The sequence below is a fragment of the Chionomys nivalis genome, chromosome X, assembly GCF_950005125.1.
Source record: "Chionomys nivalis chromosome X, mChiNiv1.1, whole genome shotgun sequence".
NCBI classification, from domain to species: Eukaryota; Metazoa; Chordata; class Mammalia; order Rodentia; family Cricetidae; genus Chionomys; species Chionomys nivalis.
Window position 1 is genome coordinate 37,273,734 of NC_080112.1, and position 18,881 is coordinate 37,292,614.

Genomic DNA, 18,881 nt, shown 5'->3' on the forward strand with positions numbered 1-18,881 from the left:
AGTATGTTAGACTGGTTATACCACAAAGGAAGACTTACCCAATAATGAAGCAGGAAACCGCTGTCCCAAAGAAGGCGTAGGCCAGAATTGATCCAAGATTTCTGAAAAAGTGTCTCTGAATAAAACAAAAAAATAGAAATTATAGTAATTATTGGTAGCAAGCCAAATAAAAAATCAAACATATAAGCAAAAACTTTACATTAAAAGCCTCTAAAACCTACTATGTCACACGGTTTATACATCTAGCAATATCAGGAGTCACTCCGAAATAATGCTATTCAGTCTTAAACAGCGTGGTTTTAAAATATCCTTTGCACTATTGATCACTAACCAAGTTACCAAGAACCTGATGAATTTCAGACAAAACAATTCAGGCTAAAAATAATGAACTGAATTGAGTGTTTATATATGTAAACCAATTTTTTTGACTGGACAAAAGCCAGCTTATTTCACAGTTCTGCCAAGTACTCCCTACTTTAGTGGGATCTTAGAAGGTCATTAAAGATAAAAGTCTGAAACAAATAAATGAAAAAGTATCATCTGAGAAACTTTCTACTTAATTTGATTGCAGAAAGCAGACTCCTAAATATCCCTCTGATGGGGTTCTGCATTTTCAAAAGTTAGCTTCAAAATGAACACCACAAACACATATGCACACATGCTCACTTCTTACAAGTCATCAGGTCCATGGGGTCTCCTGATGAAGAGAAGGTTATACCTGTTCATAAGATCTTTTAAAAACAGGCAAAGGCAATTTCTATTTGAGATTCAGAAGTACTTAATGGGAATAGACAAGCAAAAATCCTCCAAACACCCACAATTAAACAAAGATTATCAAAATGTTAGCCATTATTTTTTATTGTTTTTATTGAGCTCTACATTTTTCTCTGTTCCTCTCCTTTCCTTTCCCCTCCCCTTCAACCCTCTCCCATGGTCCCCATGCTCCCAATTTACTCAGGAGATCGAGTCTTTTTCTACTTCCCATGTACATTAGATCTGTTTGTCTCTTTTAGGGTCCTCATTGTTGTCTAGGTTCTCTGGGATTGTGAATTGTAGGCTGGTTTTCTTTGCTTTATGTCTAAAAGCCACTTATGAGTGAGTACATATGGTATTTGTTTTTCTGGATCTGGGTTACCTCACTCAATATGATGTTTTCTAGTTCCATCCATTTGCCCACAAATTTCAAGATGTCATTAGTTTCTTCTTCTGCTGTGTAAGTACTCCATTGTGTAAATGTAAAACATTTTTCTTATCCATTCTTCAGTCAAGGGGCACTTAGGTAGTTTCCAAGTTGTGGCTATGACAAACAATGCTGCTTTTTTTTTTTTTGATTTTTTTGAGACAGGGTTTGTCTGTGGCTTTGGAGCCTGTCCTAGAACTAGCTTTTGTAGACCAGGCTGGCCTTGAACTCACAGAGATCCGCCTGCCTCTGCCTCCCGAGTGCTGGGATTAAAGGCGTGCACCACCACCGCCCGGCTAACAATGCTGCTTTGAAAATAGTTGAGCACATGTCCTTGTGGTATGATTGAACATCTTTTGGGTATATACCCAGAAGTGGTATTGCTGGATCTTGAGGAAGGCTGTTTCCTAATTTTCTGATAAATCGTCACACTGACATCCAAAGGGGCTGTACCAGCTTGCATTCCTACCAGCAACACAGGAGTGTTCCCTTTACTCCACAACCTCTCCAGCATAAGTTGTCATCAGTGTTTTTGATCGTGGCCATTCTTACAAGTGTAAGATGGAATCTCAGAGTTGTCTTGATTTGCATTTCTCTGATGACTAAGGATGCTAAACATTTTCTTAAGTGTCTTTCAGCCATTTTAGATTCATCTGTTGAGAGTTCTCTGTTTTGGTCTGTACTCCACTTTTTTATTGGATTATTTGTTCTTTGGATGACCAGTTTCTTGAGTTCTTTGTATATTTTGGAGATCAGACCTCTGTCCTAAGTGGGGTTGGTGAAGATTTTTTCCCATTCTGTAGGCTGCCATTTTGTCTTATTGACCTTGTCCTTCGCTTTACGGAAGCTTCTCAGTTTCAGTAGGTCCCATTTATTAATTGTTTCTCCCAAATTTATTAATTGTTTGTGCCATGGGGGTTATATTTAGGTAGTGATCTCCTATGCCAATGTGTTCAAGCATACTTACCACTTTCTCCTCTGTGAGGTTCAGTGTGGTTGGCTTTATGTTGAGGTACTTGATCCGTTTGGACTTGAATTTTGTGCTCGGTGATAGATATGGATCTATTTTCATTCTTCTACATGTTGATATCCAGTTATGCCAGCACCATTTGTTGAATATGCTTTCTTTTTTCCATTTTATATTTTTTTTTACTTCTTTGTCAAAAACCAGGTGTTCATAGGTGTGTGGATTGATATCTGTATCTTCTACTTGGTTTCATTGGTCCTCCTGTCTGTTTTTATGCCAATACCAGGCTGTTTTTTTTTTTTTAAGTAGGAGGTCCTTCTGTTGTATTGCTTTCATTGGTTGAATAAAGAGACTGCCTTGGCCTTTTGATAGGGCAACCTTTAGGTGGACGGAGGAGACAGAACAGAAGGCTGGGAAGAAGGGAAGTGTGGCAGACACCATGAATCTCTGGCCTGAGATGGATGTAGGTGAGAATCTTACAGGTAAGCCACAATCACGTGGTGATACACAGATTTAATAGAAATGGGTTAATCAAGATGTGAGAGTTAGCCAATAACAGGCTAGAGCTAATGGGCCAGGCAGTAATTTAATTAATACAATTTTCATATGATTATTTCAGGGGCTAAGCTAGCCGGGAGGCAGGATGCAGCCCGATACTCATCCCACTACATGTTTCCAGTACTGTAGCTCTGTAGTAGAGTTTGAAGTCAGGGATTATAATGCCTCCAGAAGTTCCTTTATTGTATGGAATTGCTTTGGCTATCCGTGGTTTTGGGGGTGTTGTTGTTGTTTTGTTGTAATAATAAATATAGTCTGTTGAGCAGGCATTTGGGAATTGGGAAGTGTTCTGTCTTCTATTTTCTGAAAGAGCTTCTGCAGGGACAGTTTTATTTCTTCCTTAAATGCTTGGTAGAGTCCACTAATGAAGCCAGGTAGGTTTGTAGTAGGTTTTTAATTATTAATTCAGTTTATTGTTTAATATAGAATTTTCCATATTATCTCTGGTCAGTTTTATTAATTTGAGAATTTGTTCATTTCACTTGTCAAATTTATTAGTGCAAGGGCTAGGAAGATATCACATAAAACAAAAGGGGGAGATGGCTCAGGTGTAAAGTCTCTTGCTTTGTTAGCACAAGTACCTGAATTTTAATCTCTAGAGCACACATGAAAAAATCTGTGTCTTCCTGTAGCCCCAGCATTGGGAGGTGGAAGACAGGTAGCTCATGAGATCTTGCTGATCAGCCACCCTAGCCAAATAGTGAGTTTCTGGTTCCATGAAATAAAAAATCCTATCTCAATGCAACAAGACAGAGAGCAACAAAAGGAAACATTTGACACCCTCCTCTGGCCTCTGCATGCAAGCAAACAAGTACATACTGTTTGCTACATAAGGCTGATACTTCCGAGTTCTAGGGGTCATGCAAGTACAGACAAGCCCTCGGGCAAAAGAAGTGCCTAATGGCCCCAAGGGATGTTAAAGGGCCCCCTGCAAGATCCACATATGGCTCAGCTAAGCCCTTGCACGCACGCACGTGTGAGCCCTGTCGTACAATACGTAGTCACGCCAATTCCCTGTGCGCATGCGCTAGGCAGCTTTTAAAAAGCTGGACTCACCATCTTTCTCTCTCTGCACAGATTCCCCAGGCCTGTACACGCCCTCTCTAATAAACTCATAAACAAGTTTGTTGTGTGTTTTGTGGTTCCTTCTCACTCGCACCAGGTAATTTCACTCATGTATACACCACACAAATGCACACACACAGACACACACAGAGACAAAGACAAACAGACACAGACAGACAGCCATACACACACACAAGAAAAAACCAAGGTGGGCATGATGGTGCACACTTGTGATCCCAGTACTGAGGAGGTTGAAAAAAGCAGATCCCTGGAACTCCCTAACCAGACAGTCTAGTCTACTTACAGAGTTTCAGGCCAATAAAAGACCCTGTCTCAAAAATAATGAGGTATACAGTGCCTGAATCATACCTGAGATTAACTCCTCCCTCCCCATACAATTTCCTGGCACGAAACTATTCTGAGTACTCCTTTATTATCAGCTGAATGTCGGAATATTCTATAGTGATACCCTCTCTTATATTCCTAATACAGTTTTCCCAATTAATCTATCCAGAGTTTCCTCATTTAAAAGTTATTTTCTAGTTCATAAAGATGTTATGTTTACTGTCAGCCAAGATCTCTCTTCTCTGGACCTGGAAGGTTTGTCTCAAGTCTTCCTTTAGAGTTGAAATGGGCTATTATCCTAGGAAGGCCTTTGGGGAGGTAATCTTCACACAATACTCCCACAATGAGAAAGAGAGAGGGGGGATGGAGGGAGAGAGGGATGGGGTAAGAGAGAAAGAAAGATCTACCTATGTTTTGTAAACATACTTGGTTTTTCAAATAAACAGTAGTTTAGGTTTAAGATGCTGTCAAGTACAGTGATCCTCAATAAGGGGGATAGTCAAGTTCTTTAAAACTTTTTTTTATTTATGAACTAACAATGGATTTACTGAAGTTACAAAGACAGTATAGAAAGGGTTTCTGTAGCTGGGCGGTGGTGGCGCACGCCTTTAATCCCAGCACTCGGGAGGCAGAGGCAGGCGGAACTCTGTGAGTTCGAGACCAGCCTGGTCTACAAGAGCTAGTTCCAGGACAGGAACCAAAACCACAGAGAAACCCTGACTCGAAAAATCCAAAAAAAAGAAAAAAAAAAAAAAAAAAAAAAAGAAAGGGTTGTGTATCCTTCATCCACTTTCCTACACTGATGGTAACATATGTAACTATAGGAAAGTATCTAAAACCAGGAAACTATCATTAGTACAATATCAGTGTAATTTTATCAGATGTGCAGATTGTATAACTACTGCCACAGTCAAGATACAGAACTGACCTGGAGCATCACACTCATCTAGCGTGTATGAAAGGCTCTGAACCCCATCCTTGGACATACAGAAATATTCCATGACTACAAAAATATCCCTTGTGACCTCTCTCCCCAAACTCTACTTTACCATCATCCCTAATCCCAGGCAACCACAAATTTGTTCTGTAGTTCTATAATTTTGTCATTCCTGTAATGCTACATAAAGTAATACAGCATATAACCTTGAATGTGGATTTTCTGACTATACAGCAAACATTTTTTCCATGTGATCGCTGAAGATTTTTCTATGGTATGGATTTACTACAGTTTAATTAACCATTACCCACAGGAAGGCATTTATTTTAGTTTTTTTTTTTTTTTTGGTTTTGTATGAAGAATGTGGCATAAGTTTTTGTGTGAATGTAAGTTTACTTTCTCTTCAAGAAATCCTCAGCAGTGAAGCTGTTCCCTTAAAACAACTTGGACTTCAGTTTTACAAGAAACTATCACCTTGCTTGCCAAAGTGGCTATATCATGTTACATTCCTGCTGGTGGTATAAAAGAGCTCTAGATTTTAAAACAGAAATGAATCACAGATGATGAAGCCACCTATGATCTCTGAGTGGGTACAGAGCACAGAAATCTGAGAGTTTAAGGGGAAACACTAGAAAATTATTTAGGTCAATTAACACTGAGACTCTTAAGAAATTACAAGCAAATGCTCATACCTTTTTTAAACTGTATCCAGCATGGAAAATAATTGGAGGCAGCAGAATGTTGAAAAATACCTCTGGATCAAATGTTACCTGAAATTTTAAAAAGAAAAAAAGTCAAAATTTAGATAAAGATAAACTGAAAATATTTATTAAACATTGAAAGCCATTGACTAAAGTGCCTGATTAAAACAAAAGTCACCAATGTGTTAAATCATTACAGCAGTGAAGCCACAATTTCCCTATTGACTGGTATGTTCTTCCTCTCTATCTCTTCCTCCCCCAGCACTTCTGAATAAGATTCCAGTGTTCTAGCTTAATACATATTAAGTCCTAACAGTTTGAGGCAATTTCAGGAACTCACAGAAAGCTGCTGCCAATGTTTTTCAACAGAAAAGAAAAACATCTTGATTTTTATCACATATTCATGAAGGTTTAATTGCAATTGAGTCTTTATTAATTTCCAGACTATTAATGTGCTCTTTTCTAAATGCAATCCTACTACATTTAAGTCTCTTTTGAGGAAACAGTCTTCTGAAATCCTTCATGTGGCCTAGACAAAGTTATCAGTGAGGTCAGTAGCTTCCTGATCATCAACAGAAGTTCAGTAACTTTACAGAGACTGAAATCAGTTGTTGATATAAGGAATTCACACTGAAACTTCTACAGAGCTAATCATAGTACAGCCAAAGAAACTACGCATTTCTAAACATGCTAACCTTTTTAGGAGGGACAAAGGGTAGGCTAAATATTTAAAATAATTAACTGAAATAAAAGTCAATTAATCTACCCACATGAATAAATCTTTTAATATTGATTTCTTGTCTATCCTGGAAATCACTTACATGAGAGGCTTATAATCTTTTTTCAAGCATTTTTGCTACTCCATAATCAAATGAAAAACAATGTTTAAGCTAGGCATAGTGAAGAATGCCTATAATTCTAGCACTCCGGAGGCTGAGGCAGGAAGACTGATTTTGAGATCAGCCTGAGCTACATTTTAAGAGGCTTTCTCAAAAGAAAAAAATAGATTTTTTTAAAATTGAAAAACAATACTTGCACTTAAATTCTCCCTAAAACAAGCCTTTCTTCCTTTGAAGATTAGCTAAGTCTTTGGCATCCGTCACTAATAAGTTCAAGCAGTCAGTGAGCCAGGAATGTGACTGAAGTTCCAGCAGTTAGAAAGGGTTTTTCTCCTAAAGGTCAAGATGAAGCTAGGGAATCTGTAACTTTGTCCCAGACAGTCTGGTACCAGCTCACCTTCCGCAGCATGTCATTCTGCTCCACATTATTGATCTTGCCAGGGCTGATTTCTCCTTTCAAAGTGTATTCAAAGAACTTGCCACTGACATTCACTAATAAGGTGCTAAAGGCTCTATCTTCCTGAGTACAGCTGAGTGACTTGTCATGTCCACTGGTAGCAGGGGTGCCATACCTCAGGATCACTCCAACAATGAGCCCTGAAATAGGGTGACACATATAAAAAGAATCAGTCCTGGTTAACTGTCCAGTCATTTACAGAGGCGCAGCTGTGTTAAACCTGCCCAGTTTTCTGAATCATTCAGAAAAGTCATTTTCCCTTTTGGTTTCTCTCTTTCAGATACTGGCCAGAGTCTCAGTATGCTTTCTCCGGTATTCTTTTTTACTCTGAAGCTACCTCCATTTTGCCATGTGCCTGCTTGCCCAACTTCCATGCCTAACTTAAAAAGACATAGGTTTCTCTCTTCCTCTTCTCCATCTACCTCCTCTGGGCAGATGCTGAGTGAGATTTCCAGATTGCCTATTCTAGAGTTTTAAACACTAATAAAAAACATTGCTGAACTCTGAAAAGGCCAGTCATGTGGCAGAACAGAAAGTATGGAAGTGATACCACTGTTGATTTAAGTCCCTCAGTCACGAGAAGGATTAAACAGGATAGTGGTTAATATGACCCCATGAACAGAATTAATACCTGCTTGTGCTTCATGTCGTATTTCTGAGGCTTTTAGTAGAGAAGGATGAGGTGGAGAAACAGTGTAACATTTTCAGAATGAGGAAGAACTACTGAGCCTTTTTTTCCCCCAGCGCATCCCTCAAACCAGCCCTGCTGTCATCTGCTAAGGTGGACCAAGTCACTGGAATTTTTAGTTGCTATAAATGGAACATGCTTTGCCACACACCAGAGGTAGAAGAGGGGAAACAAAATGGTTTTTCTTAGATCATTCCAAGCACTGAATATCATGGAGAAAGTAACTATACCCACTAAGAGGCTAAATACTGTAGTGTAAACTTAAGCAGTCATGATCCGGGGGCCAGGGAGCTGCTTCTTGAGGCTACACATTTAAAATGATGTTCTTAATAATCTCATCCTGACCACCTGTGAAACAATCTTAAAGGTATAAGAAAAGGCAGGCTTAATCTTAAAAAGTATATTTATCATTACCAAAAAAGAGATATCTAAAGAAAACGAAGGTGTCCATAATGCACATGCTTCAAGTTATCTGGTGAACAGGCAGTATCAGTCTTCTAGCCAGTTCTAATAGATGAATTTCCATTCATTTCTTCACATCCGGTGATAAATCAGATGATGGCAGAGATGGCCAGCCAGAAGTTGCTCATCCTTGGGAGCATGTTCTCAGCTGGCACTGTCATGGCTATCTTGCTTCAGGTTTTCTGGGTTTCTGTGCTGGGAAGTAAAGTTGTGAGCTACCTACAGAAAGATGGCTGTGGCTCACATCTTTTTATTTTTGATCTTCATTCCTGTTCCAGCAAGGAAGGTAGGATAAATTGTCAGTTTCTATCAATTCTCCCTCATAGGATGCTTTGAGAACTCTGGTAACTACTTAGGGCTCCTATGAATGGAACAGGAAGAGAGTATGTCATATGTAGTAGTCAGTCCTAGTGTTTTCTAGTCAGTCCTCGGTGAACCATCCCTTTGCTGTGAAACTCTGTCCTCTAGGTGTGATATGGAAATCGTCATCTTGAAATCAGAGCAGCTGTGATTACTCATACAAGACCCTCACAAGATTAGGTCAAAAATAAGTTACTTTCTGGAAGGGAAGGGCTCTTCTTCACCAGTGCAGCTGTCTCTAAGTTGCCCATGCTCATATAGGCAAGTCTTTCATTCATGATCCTATAAATAACCCCAATTAAACTCACTGGCTCACTAAGCTACACCAGTCGAATTATTTCTTTGACTTTTATCAGAGCCCTATCTAAAGTGAAGAAAAGTCATATAGCCCCATTTACATTATTCTGCTCATTCTTCTGATGATTGTGTGGAAGGTCCCATGCCACAGATGATATCTTTCAAGGTTACCATGTTTACATCCCAATGTTGTGGGGAGCTGTGGGCTGTGTTCCTGCCGCCCCAGCTCCTGGTTGCCTGGCTAGCTTATGCCCCGAAATAACAACACACAAATAGTATTCTTTTAAACACTGCTTGGCCCATTATATCTAGCCTCTTCTCGGCTAACTCTCGCACCTGGACTAGCCCATTTCTAATAATGTATGTAGCACCGCTAGGTGTGCTTACCGGGAAAGATTCAGCATGTCTGACCTGGTGGCGTTCTTCATCGCGTCTGGCTCTGGAGAGGAGAGCATGGCGTCTGTCTCTCAGAGGAGCTGCCCTGCATCTGAGCTCACTTCCTCTTCCTCCCAGCATTCTGTTCTGTTTACTCTACCCACCTATGTTCTAACCTATGAGGGCCAAGCAGTTTCTTTATTTTTAACCAATGACCTTCCTCCATCATTTCCCCTTTTTCTGTTTAAACAAAAAAAGGAAGGCTTTAACTTTAACATAGCAAAATTACATATAACAAAACAGTTATCAAGTAAAAATTACAATATTTACATCTATTTTATCGTTATCATAATTAAGGAAAACTATAACTATAACTAACTATTCTTCAACTCCATCAAAGACTCCAGAAAGATACAATATTACCTAAGCAAACAAGAAATAAGCAACTTCTAAACTCTAGAAATGACAGAGACATCTCACTGCCTTGACAGTCACCCAAAGTTTCTCTGTACCGTTGGGGCATCCATCTTCGGCCTACAGGCCCATAGTATCCAGAGACATTTCCATGAAGCAGGAAATTTCAAAGTCAGTTCAGTCACTATCTGCTGTGTCCTGCAGAATGTCTCGCAGACTCCTTCATGAATCAGGAACCCCAAAAGGTCATCTCACCTTTAGGCAATTTCAGCAGTCCTCTCTCTGAGGGTTCTCTGTGTCCAGTTTATGCAATAGTCCAGGCAAGAACAGTTTCTTGCCCAAATGGCTATCAAACTCCATAAGGATCCTCTTCGATGCCCATCTTCCTCTTAAAGTAGATTGGTGCTGCCAGGAGCAGAGTGCCTTATTGTCATGCAAAGTCTTAAGTTATTAAAACATTAAATAGCATATTCCGTAGTCTTTGAAAGATATGAAGAATGTCTATCTAAAATATATCTATGTACATCTAGAAAAATCTAACATGACTACAAACTTGACTATTATAGATGATTATCCATTAACAACTTATATACATAACATTTTTACATGAGCTACAAAATCATAATACCTTAATCAATATCAGAAATACATATACATATAACAAAATTGACCTTAAATTTATATCAATAAACCAAGATTCATATCAATGAAAATTACTCACATCTATATCATCTCCCTCTTTAAATGTAAAAGAACATTTATAAACAATATTTGGGAACATGGGTGCAGTTTTTTCTCTCCAAACTGCTTCCTGCTGAATGGGGGCGCTGTTAATCAGGTCTTCCATGGTATAACCTGTCTGCTAGGTTCATCTCAGTTGGCAGTTGAGCAAAGTAATTTTTTGAAGGTGTTCACAGCAACCCTTCAGGAGGACGTGGTCCATCATACCATATTGGGATAAAAGCAATCCACAGTGTCTCATCATCTGTGAAAACAAAAGAAGAAACTCTTTTCCAAAGTATCATATCCTTAGATCCAAATTCTGAAGTCAAGGTATTTTGAAAATATCTATCTTGGATTAGTTCAGCAGCATTTATAAACAAATATCTTTTAGCATCTGTTGCTCCTTCCTCAGCATTCAAACAATTCAAACAGAGCATAATAGCATACAGTATCAAGATTCTCTGTGTATTTTCCATCTTTGTGCAGCTTTATTTTAACTCTATTTTGTTTATTTTTATTTTTTGAGATAGGTTTTCTGTATATCTTTGTTCTGAAATAACTCTGTAGACCAGGCTGTCCTTGAACTCTCAGAGATCCATCTGTCTCTGCCTCCCAGGCATTGGGATTAAAGGCATGTGCTACCACACCTTGAAGTCACAGAGGTCAATCTCCCTCTACCTCCCAAGTGTTGGGATTAAAGGTGTGTACTACCACACCCAACTACTCTCTTTCTTCCTTATTTTTGTTTTTTTTTTTTACTTTAAGAATTTTAACTTTTAGGCTGCATATATTTTTAACATACTGCAAACCATTTAGAAGTTTTCTTTGTTTTTGACACTCTCTTTACTGTATCTCTCTCTGTTTTTCTGACCACATGAGTCTTTAATTTATCAAGCAATCTCAGTAGGACTAAGCCATGGCTTTGACGGCTAGATCCAGCCCATTCCTTAGCTTTCCAGCCTCGTGGCTGAGGTACCGACTGTAGCCACGTTTATCGCTACAACTCTAGGCATTTCAAGGTCCCTGCCAGCAAGCAAACTGCAACAGTTATTAAGCAACACTCAAAAAGCTCCGTAGTCAGGATCGCCTGCTTGAAAGAGTCAAAGTTTGCCCTGGCAGGACGGACCAGAAAGCCAGCATTTTAAAACAGCACAACTTTTTTCCTGCTCTGGCTGAAAACAAACAAGCATGCAGTCAGCTTTTCACCAACACCGTTTTAAGTGTTTCATGGCAGGACCTCTTAAAAGAGCTGAGGGTTTTGCAGCTAAAGCTGAGTCAGGAAGCCTCTCTTAGATGAGAGCGCTTGTTTGCCTCTAGCAAGCAGAGCAGACCCGAGAAATTGCTGCTACCACATCAGGCGCCATTTGTTGGGGGGAGCTGCAGGCTGTGTTCCTGCCGCCCCAGCTCCTGGTTGCCTAGCTAACTTATGCCCCAAAATAACAACACACAAATTGTATTCTTTTAAACACTGCTTGGCCCATTATATCTAGCCTCTTCTCAGCTAACTCTCGCACCTGGACTAGCCCATTTCTAATAATGTATGTAGCACCGCTAGGTGTGCTTACCAGGAAAGATTCAGCATGTCTGACCTGGTGGCGTTCTTCATCGCGTCTGGCTCTGGAGAGGAGAGCATGGCGTCTGTCTCTCAGAGGAGCTGCCCTGCATCTGAGCTCACTTCCTCTTCCTCCCAGCATTCTGTTCTGTTTACTCTACCCACCTATATTCTAACCTATGAGAGTCAAGTAGTTTCTTTATTTTTAACCAATGACCTTCCTCCATCATCCCAACATTAGAACTCCACCAGGTCCTGTATCATTGCTGCCTGTGCACCCTTTTCTCCTTTAATAACACAGAACTCCACAAATGTTCTATCTTCTTTGTTGTAAGGATGTTCCTTGGGAGTTATTCTTCTTGGTGACAATCTCGTGAACAAGTTACATCTATTAGTATCCTGTGGGTGAAACCATATATCTGTGTGTGTGAGAGAAGGCAGGAGGGAGAGAGAGGGAGAAAGGGAGAGGGGGAGAATGAATGAGAATACAGGAGATATGCATGGAGATCAGAGAACAACTTTGGGTGTCAGTCCTTGCCTTCTACTTTGTTTGAGATGGGACCTTTCTTTTTGTTGCTGCATTCACCAGGCTAGTTGGCCTGTAAGCTTCTGGGAAACCTGTTCTCTCCACCTCTCATCTCTAGAAGCAATGGGATTACAGATATACCACCACAATCAGCTTTCATGTGGGTTCTGTGGATTTGAACTTAGATCTTCAGACTTGCTTTGCCCACTGAGCCACATCCCAGAAGCATATGCTTCTTATATAGAACCATCTTATTGTTTTTAAACTTCCATTACAGTGACAGTTTGTGCCCATGGTGCCAGGCTGAGTGTCTCAGTCTTATTACTCATAGTTGAGGTCATGTTGATAATGACTAAGATTAGCTGTAGCAACAGTACTTCCTTCCAAGGCTGCTGGCAGAACTGCGGGCAGGAGGGTGGGGACTGCTGGGTGCTCTCAGGGCTTTACTGTCCAGATCTTTATAGTGTCTTTTAGTCTCATTTCAGTCCTTGGTTAGGCAGTCATGTTCTGATGACGTTTTACTTGACAAAGCAGTTGACAGATCTTCAGCATTTATCATGATACACAATGGTCTATATTGCCTTAAAAAGTGACCTGTCACAGCCAAAAAGATGTATTAGTCATCTCTGCAGTGAGCAGAGACCAAACAGTACCTTTCATGCTGGAAATCAACGCTGAGTGGGAGCTCCCATAAGGGGCTGAGCTTCGAAGGAGGAAGATGGAAGTGGGCAGTAGAATGTACAGCAAGGAAAATAACTATCCTTAAAGGAGAAATTGAGGAGCAGCAAAATTATGCCAAGTGTTATGAGCCTCTGCTTCGAGTGGAAGCCTTTTTGGGTCAACAGGGTGATATTTTGCAATAAAAACTAAGCTAATAATGATGTGAATGTCCCTGTAGTGTAAGACTAGGTTAATATCCCAAAGAGTAGGATTAAGACTGTGTTGATAGGAATACTACACATTCCTTCTCTATCCTATACTTACTGCAGTCTTTGGAAAGAAAGAAATTAGTTTCTGTTGTTTAAAAAAAAAAAAAGTAGCCTGTCACACAGTTTATACTAAACAGGTTCATGAAGAAAAGAAAAACCAAAACATAGTATTTACAAAAACTGCTTATATTAAAATTTGCTTTACATTTGTCACTGCTTCTCGACTTTATCAACCTCCTCAGCTGAGCTGATGAAGAAAGTAAACTGTTCTCTTCTAGGTCCTCACAATGAATACTGACAAAGAAAGAGGTTTAGGGGCTAGAGAGATGGTCACGTGATTAAGAGCACATTCTACTCTTCCAGAGGATCCAAGAACTACTCCTGGAACCCATATTGTCTTCAGGCAGCTCACAACTGCCTGTAACTTCAACTCCAGGGTATTTAGCGGCCTCCTCTTCTGGCGTTCACAAGTACTTACACACATGTCACACACACAGATGCATATGCACACACACAAGCACACACATATATACATATATATGTAAAATAAATCTTTAAATAAGAGGCATACAATTGTATATGAATTCTTTTATTCCAGGAAACGTTTAGATTCATTAGTAGATGTTGAATACTGGTGCTTAAATTTAGAAAATCTTATCGACTGTGCTCTGGGCCCAATGCACCCATACAAATAAAGGGAAACAGTGAGAGAAATGACACTATGTTTAAACATAGCAGCATAGCCAAGTACAGCAAATGTAAATGGTTAGCCCCATGCTCAGAGCTTGACCTAACCAAGCCGCAGAGTATACTGCTCACTCGTGCTACGCTGAATAATCCTCAGTTCAGATTTCTATTTACTATCATCACACTCCAGACCATTATATGAAGTTCACAATGAGCATTTTCTGATTGACGAAAAAGCAGGATATCAGGACTGCAGAGGGCTTTTTGTTGTTGCTTTATGTTTGAATAAATTATTTTTTAAAAATCTGGAGACAACATGAATATCCTAGTTCATGTGCCAGATCTGAAGACATCCTCTGATATAAAACTCTGAAAAGACCTTGACTGCAAAGAGTAAAAACATGTAAGGAATTCTATTTAAAGCTCAAAAAGTTCAGTACATACACCAAAACAAAAACAAAAACAATGCAGAGAGCCACAGAGGTATTGATCACACTGGCTCAACAGCACAGTGCTCCCGATTACAGAAAAAAATAAATGTCTGTGAAAAAAGAGTCACAGCAGATACCAGCTGAGGAATGGATGGTCACTGATTTCACAGGCATATGACTAACTTCAGGAAATAATTTAATTTCAAATTTTACAGAAATAAAATAGAGATGGAATTACTTTGACATTTTATGTGGCTGAAAGCAAACGGTGAACTCAAAAGTACAAAAATTCAAGATTTTAACTTGTGGGTATAAACAAACCTACTTCCCAACTCTAACTACAGTATATAACTGGCAGCTCTTCCAATTTTAAGATATAGCCAAAGGACTGTGAACATATATATATATGAATGGATAGTTTATATATGTGTTCATCTAAACTTTGGTAGAATGAGAAAGGAATATGAGCCAAGTGTGACTGCAAATTCCAGAGGGTCATAAAGATGCCAACCCCGACTGGTATGGAGTCAGTTTCTCTTTCATAACTAAGGCTGTTGAGAGAACGGTTGAACAAGTAGACAGGGGAGAGATGTAATTCTAGACAATCATCCATCAGCTGCATTATAAAAATGCCAATATTAATAAGGCTTTATAAGGTGGGTTGGCAGTGGTGGTACACGCCTTTAATCCCAGAACTTGGAGGCAGAGACAGGTGAATATCTGTGAGTTCGAGGCCAGTCTGGTCTAAAGAGGGAATTCCAGGACAGGCTCCAAATCTACATAAATATATCCTGCCTCAAAAAAAAGGGGACTTTATCAAAGGCAAGAAGGGCCGGTACATGAATGTACTGTTCTCTACTCAATGAGAACATCACTTATGCATGCTACTGAGGGTAAAGGATCACCATTACGTGGTAGTGATTTGGCCACCACCATGTTACTGTGTAGTGTATAATAAGGATTCTGAGTTCTAAAGCTTCATTTGACATAATAAGAAAAGAAAGTATCAAATCACAAAGCATTTGAAAATAGTGATATCCAGTGTTCTTACAATGAGGTGGCAAGAGATAAGAAAAATCCCAAGAAGCTAACAGGCCAGCTAACCAGGCATACATGGCAACAAACAAGAGACCTTGCCAAAGATAAGGTAGAAAGCAAAGAACTATACCCTAGGTTGCCATCTGGCATCCATGTGTACACCATGCACACATGTCTATACTCACACCTATATGTGTACTATCATGCATGCACACACACAAAAGAGTAGAAATAACTATTGGTTGAGAATGTGTTACCTGAAATGGTTGGGACTAGAGGTGTTTCTGATTTCAGAGTCATTTGATTGGGATTCTTGCACAGACTCTATCAAATTGAGTATCCCTAATCTGGAATCCAAAATTTACTATGTTCCAAAATGCAAATCTTTTTTACTTGTCATATCAGAACTCAAAAGATCCTGGATTTTAGGTTTTCAGTTTAGGAATGCTCAACCCACACATCAAATTTAACAAAAAAGAACCCAATAGATTCTAGCAGTAATCATCACTTTTCAGGGTTAGGGGTGGTTGGCAGGACTTTGGCTTTGAGAATGGATTGCTATGGTTCTCTTCAATGTCTTCTACTCACTCTGCTATTTATACAGCTGTGCTAATCACTGATATGGGCTGGGCGGGGAGCAGTAACTGAGAGTCATCACAGTCTCCTCCACCTGCCTAAAGTAAGTCTTTTGAACACATATCTGGGGAGATGGATGTCATCTCTAGGCTAAAAGCCACAGGCGACCATTGTCTTTGTTGATGTTCAGCAGTTTTCTTTAATACATGTTCCCCAATTTGTTACTTGACTATTTGTCCATTTTTATATATTTTAAATAGTTATTTTTAAGAGTTTTGTTCAATTTTGTTGCTACTGATCACCCATCCTAACAACATGCTCTACCAAGCAGCAGAAAGGAGAATTTTGTGGGCTTCACGGGAGTCCTGGGTGTGTTGCATCACTTACACCTCAGCTGCCATATAAAGTAAGGTGCCTCCACTATTCCCTCCTAAGATCTGGCTGTTGGAAGAATGAGTACACTGTGCCAAAATCCTTTGCAAAGTACTAACCGCTGCCCAGGTGCTGCTTTTCTACAAGTCTTTTGGATGAATCACTTCCCTTACATTATCACAGTTGCTATAAAATACCACATATTAGAGAATCAGGGATTTGGAATGGAGTTGATGTATGGGCTGGAGCAGAGTAGGAAATCTACTCCAGAGAAGCAGCTATAATGCTATCTCTTATTGAAGTCACCCTGTCCAATGTAGGAGACAGGTGCCATAATTTATTTGACCACCAGCTTCATGAGTGTCAGTAAAATGAACATTTGTATAAAAATTTACCATTCTCAAAGGTTTTGACTAGAGAAGTATTTTGAGAATAAGCATAATTCTCGATAAATGTTGATATTTATTTTAGAAAATTGTCCCATGGATTTATCAAAACAGAAAGTCAGTAATAGGGCTGGAGAGATGGCTCAGTGGTTAAGAGCAGTGACTGCTCTTCCAGAGGACCCGGATTCAGTTCCCATCACCCACGTGGAAGCTCACAACTGTCTGTAATTCGAGTTTCAGGGGACCTGACACCCTTACACAGACATACAAGTAGGCAAAAGTCAGTAATAAAACGATATAGCCATATGATGCATCAGCATGCAGCACTCTAGCTTGGTAAACAAACAGAAAAGAAGCAACTCTACCAGTTTTCCTACAGTAAGTAAGATTGTTCTCTATAGAAGAAATAAAGGACTGTAGGGCTGCAGAGATGGTTCAGTCAGTAAAGTGCTTGCTGTGCAAGCATGAGGACCTGATTTTAGACTCCCCAGCATTCATATAAAAGCCAGATACAGCAGCACATGCCTGTAATACCAGCACTGACGCAGGGGAGAACAAAAGCAGAGTCAGCTGGATCCTTGGAGCTCACTGGCCATACAGCCAGCCTAGCAACTGATGAGCTAGTGAGACTCTATCTCAAAGGTGGAGAGCAATTGAGAAAAACATCCGACAACCACCTCTGATGTCTCCATATGCTTCCACATGTACATGTACACACACCTATATGATGACCATATATGCATACATAATATAAACCCACAGAATTAAAAACTATAAGGAAGATGGGCTGCATGAAGCCAATAATGTCATTATTAAAAATTCCCATTTAAGAGTTATTAGAAAGAGTAAGTTGGGTGGGTAGGGAGGTGGGGAAGATCTGGGATGAGTTGAGAAAAGAGAAAGAATAAGATCAAAATATATTGAAAAATTAAAAAAAAAACAAAATACTCAATGCAAAAAATTCCACTTAAATGGTGAATAATTGTCCATTCTATTTTTTAAAGGTTTAACCTGATAATAAGAGTCACACACTAGTGGTTTTATTACACAATTTCTGCAAACTGTTCAGTTCCCTTAAATTCAGCTGATATTTCAGAATTGCGTGAGATTCAGTCTTGGCATTAAACCATCAGTTCTGAAGCCCAACATGAACAGAGCCATAAATCCTTAACTGCTTGTTCACTGAGAAGTCCTCTGCTTTTGTTTACTACACACCTAAGGAATAGCTATAATATCCCCACATTTATTTTATCCAGATCTCATATCACAATTACAAGAGATATATAAGATATGCATCACATTTTAAAAAAATACTGTCTTAAGCTGTGGTATTCAGAGTCACCTAGGGAATCAGCTGGAATACAGGCCCCAAGGTCTTCCGTATAGCTTTTGATGTTTTGGTCTGGGTTGTAAGTTTGGGTTTGTTTGTTTTGATTTTTAGTCCAGTTCTATGCACATTTAGAAATGAGAACTTTTGCTTTCTTTTTTTATTTTTTCATTCTTACATCCTGACCACAGCTTCCTCTAACTCCTCCCTTCCCAGTACCTCCCATCTACATTACCTTTTCCCCTCTCCCATCCTCCTCTGTTTCTCTTTAGAAAAGGGCAGGCCTCCTGTAGCTATCAGCTAGCCATTTTAAGGTTTAAGGTTTGACTTTTTAAGTACTGAGAAACAATACATATATACCCTTCAACCTGATTAGATTTTTAGCAACTTGATACAAACTAGAGTCACTCTGGGAAGAGGGAACCTCAGCTGATAAAATGCCTCCATCAGATTAGCCTGTAGGCAAATCTCCAGGATATACCTTGATTAAGGATGGATGTGGGAGGGCCCAATCCACTGTGGGTGGTGCTATCCCTAGGCAGGTTGTCCTAGATAGAAGGTAGAAGAACATGAACCTGAGGAGCAAGCAGTAAGCAGAATTCCTACATGGTCTCTCCTTCAGTTCCTGCCTTGAGTTCTTGCTTTGACTTCCCTTCATAAAGGACTGTAATCTGTAATCCAAACAAACC

The 18,881-nt window shown here is 39.6% G+C and overlaps 1 protein-coding gene across 3 annotated transcripts in view; it reads right to left on the minus strand.

The window, feature by feature from the left end:
* Positions 1–18,881, minus strand: part of Slc9a7 (solute carrier family 9 member A7) — a 167,160-nt gene that overhangs the window by 96,786 nt on the left and 51,493 nt on the right. For all 3 annotated transcript variants that reach the window (XM_057759236.1, XM_057759235.1, XM_057759237.1), the window contains exons 2-4: positions 6,990–7,189; positions 5,745–5,822; positions 39–115 (exon numbers count right to left, since the gene is read on the minus strand). In XM_057759236.1, coding sequence (XP_057615219.1) covers positions 39–115; positions 5,745–5,822; positions 6,990–7,189 — 355 coding nt within the window. The remainder of the gene's footprint in view (positions 1–38; positions 116–5,744; positions 5,823–6,989; positions 7,190–18,881) is intronic.